The 6,270-nt window shown below is 38.5% G+C and overlaps 2 protein-coding genes across 2 annotated transcripts in view; both read right to left on the bottom strand.

Moving 5' to 3' along the window:
- The window catches only part of LOC107696377 (E3 ubiquitin-protein ligase UBR2-like), a 55,983-nt gene extending 54,228 nt beyond the window's left edge, over positions 1-1,755 (bottom strand). The window contains exon 1 of the mRNA XM_016496677.1: positions 1,603-1,755. Within this exon, the coding sequence (XP_016352163.1) occupies positions 1,603-1,686 (84 nt within the window). The 5' untranslated portion in view covers positions 1,687-1,755. The remainder of the gene's footprint in view (positions 1-1,602) is intronic.
- A 1,046-nt stretch (positions 1,756-2,801) lies between these two features.
- The window catches only part of LOC107696375 (transient receptor potential cation channel subfamily A member 1 homolog), a 7,930-nt gene continuing 4,461 nt past the window's right edge, over positions 2,802-6,270 (bottom strand). The window contains exons 7-12 of the mRNA XM_016496675.1: positions 4,384-4,502; positions 4,100-4,304; positions 3,616-3,823; positions 3,442-3,527; positions 3,165-3,319; positions 2,802-2,978 (exon numbers count right to left, since the gene is read on the bottom strand). Of these exons, the coding sequence (XP_016352161.1) occupies positions 2,905-2,978; positions 3,165-3,319; positions 3,442-3,527; positions 3,616-3,823; positions 4,100-4,304; positions 4,384-4,502 (847 nt within the window). The 3' untranslated portion in view covers positions 2,802-2,904. The remainder of the gene's footprint in view (positions 2,979-3,164; positions 3,320-3,441; positions 3,528-3,615; positions 3,824-4,099; positions 4,305-4,383; positions 4,503-6,270) is intronic.

Consider the following 6,270-nt stretch of genomic DNA (forward strand, 5'->3'; position numbering starts at 1 on the left):
TCCCCTTTTGGAAGACCAAACAAAGTAGTTTCGCTTTCACAACGACGCACACAGCGTCTTCAGGACATGGCTGCAGCGTCAACAAAACTACAGCGAGAATAAAAGTTACGCCTTCTTTCTTTGCGTGAACATTTGGGTGGCGTTATGCAAATCTTCCCAGATCATGACGTAGGCATGTGGGGGCGTGTTAGAATGAGCCGTTTTAGGTAGGCGTGGTTAACTCTTAACTTTTATAAAGAATATCTCTTTGGATTTGAGACTTCAGTCTTTGCAACTTTACAGATCTTCTTTATGCACCAAGAGCTTGTAACACTCCAAAGAGAAAGGAAAAATTGAAATAGCATCATATGACCCCTTTAAAAAAACAAAACAATGGAATGGAATCCCAGAATGCACTCGCACAATCATTCCTGCAGGATGGCAGACAGATTGAAGCTTTTCTTTTCTCCAAGACGCAACCTTAAAAGATAATCGTAGGAAGCTCACTAGGTTTTGTAACTATAGTGTGTGTGATTCTGACAGCATTTTTTTCCTGAAGGAGATACTGTAACAACCTAGCTGATCCAACAGCATGTATGTGCCACGATCACATGCTATAAGGAAACAAAGGGATTATGTGTGCACAGTAAGCAGAACTTGGCAGTCTTTGCGACTGTCTACATCGACCTACTAACCTGGATTTAGTGCTAGAGCACACAGCCAAACAATCCAGCATCTGTTTTCAGACAATTCACCATGCAAGAGTTGATTTGAGATTGAAGATCATATTGTAGTTTTATTAACACAGACCTATAGCGTAAAGTAACTTGTGTTTTTCATGCACATGGTGTCTAATATACAGTCAAAAATACCCAGGATAGCGTGCAGTGCTGTCTTTCGGTCTATCAGACTTTACAAACCGCAGCAAAGTGAGGTCTTGCATGTGGTTTAATATAACCACCATCTGAGCTACTCTGTAAAAACAAACCTACTTATGTTTTTGAGATAGATGTGCATGTAAATGTAGTGGATTAGCCAATTCACAAACTGAAAATCATGTAAATGGGCTACCACAACATTCTTCAGCACTTGCTATGCAGAGAAAGAATCCAAAAAACACGGTTATACTAATGTATTTACAGGAATGCAGAAGAACTACACCAATTCACAAGCTCAGCTTGATTATTTGCTTGCCTAGATCAATGTAAACATCGTTAAAATAGCTGTTGTTAATTATACCATTAACTAACTTACATAACTAAAGATGATGAACAAAGCAGCCAATGTTGTTTTTATCCAACTCTTGACAGATAGTTTCTTTGTCAGCAAAGCCTCAAGTTAAACCCAAAACTAGAGAAATGAACGAATGTTTTACTTGTAGCTATATTAAATAAATATTCGCGTAAATGGAGTGTCAAGTGTGTGTGTTTTGGAGCTTGAGGTGTGAAAACCTCACAGGCTAGGTGTTAGCGCGTTAGCAGGACGACACTTGAGCAAAACAACCCGAGACCAGGAGCGAGAAAAAACACAAAATTCATCGCGAACGCACCGACTTCCGCAACCGAACTCATATAGTTCATCAGGAGAGACATTTTAGAAAGTCTTTATACAACTGTCGCCTACCGCAGCGGTGTCCTTTGCGGAGAAATGGAGGAATTCGCTACACAGAGCGGACGGTGCTTCACGATCGGTCTCGGCCGCCGCCATCTTTATATCAGTGACCAGCAGAAGCAGCAGTGAGGGAAGCGGAAATCAGCCGCTCCGTCCTACTTCCGCCAAGGAGCTGGAAAACTTTTCAGCTGACTAATGGGAAAGTATCCCTGCCGTTGCCCTGGTGACGAACTACAATAGTAGCCGCTCCCTGTCACATGTGTTTTAAAGGAATTGCTCACGTAATAATGAAACTGTCCCTCCCAGCCTCGTAAGCTGTTATTTCTCTAGGAAGCGCCCTACATAGGCAGTATGTTAAGGTGTCATATATACGTGAAGGCTTTAAAGGGTTGTGGATTTTGGAAGAATCCTTAATGCAGCTATTTGTCATTATCTGAACACATGAGATTTCAGAGAAGGGAGATTATCAGTTACTCACTGATAATTAATAAGCTTTCTGTTCCTCACACAAAGCTATCATACTACAGATGATTTAAGTAACAAGTAATGACTCCTTTTCTGTTTCACAAAATATACACTAGGCTACAGGTCAGAAATTTGAAATCATTCATGTTTTCGGATGAAGTCTCTCATGCTCACCAAGGCTGCTTTTATTTGATCAAGACTACAGTAAAACAACAATACTGTGAATTATTATTACAATTGAAAATAACTGTTTTTTTCTATCTGAATATATTTGAAAATGTAATTTATTCCTGTGATCAAAGCTGAATTTTCAGCATCATTGCTCCAGTCTTCAGTGTCACATGATCCTTCAGAAATCATTCCAATATGCTGAAATGATGCTCAAGAAACATTGATGTGATGCTCAACAACAGTCTTTATGATTCCAGACTTGACCAGTATAGTGTGCATTGATAGCATATGAGTTTTGAATGGCATGAGTGTGAGAAAAAAATAAATAAATGTGTGCAAACTATTTATTTTAAAGGGGTCATATGATGCTTTTTTAAAGATCATTATGCACAATCAGCTTGTAACACTCCAAAGAGAAAGGAGAACTTGAAATCGCATCATATGACCCCTTTAAGTTTTCTGGGGTTCAGATAAAGAGACTAGTCTTGTTTCACACTGTATAATTAAAATCTTAATAATTAAAATAAAGTCACTTTAATATACACAGATGCAAATCTATATTGGTACAATGGCATAACTTAAGGAACAACAAAGGTAGGTTACATAATCATGACTTGCTGCATAAGTCCTTTCCAAGTCTTGCTCCGAGTGGAAATAAATGTTGATTTCCGCAAATCATTAATTAATTTCAGAGGTTTTACTGTCCGCTGTAGGTTGCTTTGTCACTGAGGGTTTCTTGTCATCATCAGTAGCTGCAGAAACACCAGTCAAATCACTTAAAGGGATATTCCAGGTTATAGCATATGGTTAACATTATTTACCATAGACAAATATTTGAATGTCAATGACCGCCTCAATAAAAACGAGGCTTACAATGATCCCATGCATGTTTGTGCATACTTTCACAGACGTTCATTATAAGTGCAGAGGTCTCTTACATGTCTTGGACTGTATCAGACTGAGCAGCAAACTGTGGAGTTCCTTCACATCAGCCTTCAGCTCACTCAGGTCCTGACTGTGCTTCTGCTGGTCTTTCTTAAGTCTGTGAAGAGTCTTGAGATGTTCTTCTTTCTCTGGAAGTGCAGCACTTCTCCTTTTGTAAAAAAAAATAAATAATAATAATAAGCAGCCTTTCCAGGAAAATCACGTCAAAATGCATTATAGCATGATGTAACAATCTAAGATCAAGAAGTTGCTAGATGTTTATCAACCAACCTTGTGGTATCTTCTCCGGCACCTGCATAGGCTAACTGGGGTGAGAGTGTCTCTCTTTGGATGTTCAGATATTTATCTAAAGTATCCTGCGGAACTTGCAAAGATTCAGTTATTCTGAGATTTCAGAAAGGACATGTGAAAAATACAACATACAGTAGTTGTTGATGTAGACACCTTGATCTGTTCTGTGAGCTTCTTCATCTCAACATGTTGTTCTGGGTTAGTGGTGACATCGTCATCATAGAATTCTCCAAGTGGGGCACAATGCTGGTGGATGTACTCGTTGTCATAGCAACGTCTCAGGCAAGGCATGGATTCCTCTATTTGCAGAATGATAGCAGCTTGTTGCATCACCGCATTGGCCAGCGCGTTGTCATAGACCCTGTAAACGCAAACAATTCTAGGTGTTTTCAATACAATGAGAATTCACAGTAAACACATTTACAGTATCATGCCCAAAAAGGACAAAAGCACCATTAATGTTAGGGGTGTAAATTGGACATTTTATTATGATGCATCAATACACATTTTTTTTTTTTTTTACGCATTGCATTAATACATCATGTCATTAGTAATTTGATCGATGCATCAATCCATATCAATGTATTATTACACCCCTAATAAACATATCATAAAGGTGCATATGGCTAATTAATACCTTTGGAAAGTGTCAGAAAGCAGAGCAATCAGTAAATTAACACAGAGAATAGCAGAGAGGGCCAGAAATGTTCCACAGAGCAGGTAGGCCATCACTGCGTCCACATCCAGCATGGCATCAAACTCATACTCATCCACCAGGGTGATACGGTACAGGCTGTACAGCAGCTCAGGAACCGTCTTCATACTTGGCACCTCAGCTAAACCTGAGACCAGTAAGCACAACATTTATATATCATGCAGCTTTACATATACAGTTATATACTATAAGTATTTGTGATGTACCTCCAAATATGATCCAGAAAGCACAGGCATATGGAACGTAGATCTCTATATAGAGAAAAAGGAAACGCAGCACGTCTCCTGCAATCTTCCCCAGCATGACAATAAAGGGCCCCATCGCCCTAGAGAATAAAAATCCGCCATTACCTGGAGTACAATCATGTGTCATGTTGTAGGCCAATAGAGTGCAAAGCTCAGTTTTCACAACTAAAAACCATTAAAGAGAGAAAATGCTGTCATCATTTGCTCACCCTAAATGTTGTTCCAAACCAAATTTATTTTCTTCTGATGAACACAAAATAAGTTTTTGTCTTTTTCAATACAATTAAAGTCAATGGGTCCAATTTTGTTCTTTAAAACATCTTTGAGTTCTGTATAACCAGTGTTGGGGAGTAACTAGTTACATGTAACGGCGTTACGTAATTTAATTACAAAATAAATGTAACTGTAATCAATTACAGTTACTAAGAAAAGATGTGTAATTAAATTACAGTTACTTATGAAAATGTTAAAGATTAGAAAGGGGATTACATTAGAATATAATCACACACATCCACATACAGATTTAATTGATTTATTTCCCAAATTGCACTGACTACTCTGAGACATGCGGCCCTATTATTTCCGCGATGCGGAAAACACAGACTGGTTCGTGGAATCCAGTCATAAAAACGGAATTCCTATCGCCTAACGCGGACGGAATATGCCACATTTTGGACGAATAAATCAAAAGTAGGTCAGTATACTTAAATCAAAACGCGATATGGACTAGTGTCTGTGAATATTAAGCCGCAAAAAGACAATATATGCTCCTGACAACGGAATATGCCACAGGTCAGTACACGACTCAAAACTCGATATGGACTAGTGTCTGTGAATATTAAGCCACAAAAAGACAATATATGAATCCTGCACATTCTGCGTGTCTGTGGAAATCAGGCACGGACTGGCCATTAGGGTTAGGGTTAGGAGAGAGTATGGAGTGGACTGTGGAAGCGCACATGTGGAGCAGAGAAGCAAAACTAGGCCTACTGTTCAGGGTTTCAAGTGCAGGTCAGTTTCATCTGTAAATATGCTATTGTGGTTTTGTCTTTGTTTACTTTTTGTTTACAGTTAAGCAGCAGCAGCCCGTTGCTCATCAGTCATCACTCAAAATACTGTATAAAGGACATCATTATTATCTATTGTAATGTTATAGTAGTAATTTAGCAGACAAATAATCATATTTTTTAATAGGTTTAGGGGGAGCTAGGGCAGACAACAACACAACCCTGCGTTCAGTATTAGGATTTTTCTATAAAGATATTGTGGTGATGTACTATTTTTGACATGTAGGCAATTTAAAAAGTATAGTTTTGTTAAATCTCAAGTATTAAAGTCATGTGAGAGATAGATATCAGGGCAAAAATAAAGAGACTGAAAAGAAAAATGGAAGTGAAGGTGCAGTTCAGGAGAGAACTTTTAATTATTTTGCATGTCCCCAACCTAAGGATTGAAACCTTTTTTTATGTCAGGTCCATACACAAAATAGGTTTGTCCATGTTTCAGAATTTGTTGTGGGTGTATCAGTGTGAGATTTCCCAGCCTGAAATTTTTTTCCCAGTCTGCCCCTCATGGAAATTAATGGCGCAGACATGCGGTTTCATTTACTACACATAGGCCTACTGAAGCTCGCGGTGTTTTCAGCCTCTGCCGCCTCAATATATGAGTACATGAACACAAAAACATAATCTCTAGAACTGCTCTGAGTCACTTCATGAGCATTTTACTTATTTTGAGAAAACTATCGTCATATCATATACAAAGAGACACCTATGTTTCAGGAGTTTAGTACACAGAATAGGACACATGCTTATTAGATAACTGTATTTGAGTTGATGTATATGCTTT

The sequence above is a fragment of the Sinocyclocheilus anshuiensis genome, unplaced genomic scaffold (assembly GCF_001515605.1).
Source record: "Sinocyclocheilus anshuiensis isolate Anshui unplaced genomic scaffold, SAMN03320099.WGS_v1.1 scaffold963, whole genome shotgun sequence".
Lineage (NCBI taxonomy): Eukaryota > Metazoa > Chordata > Actinopteri > Cypriniformes > Cyprinidae > Sinocyclocheilus > Sinocyclocheilus anshuiensis.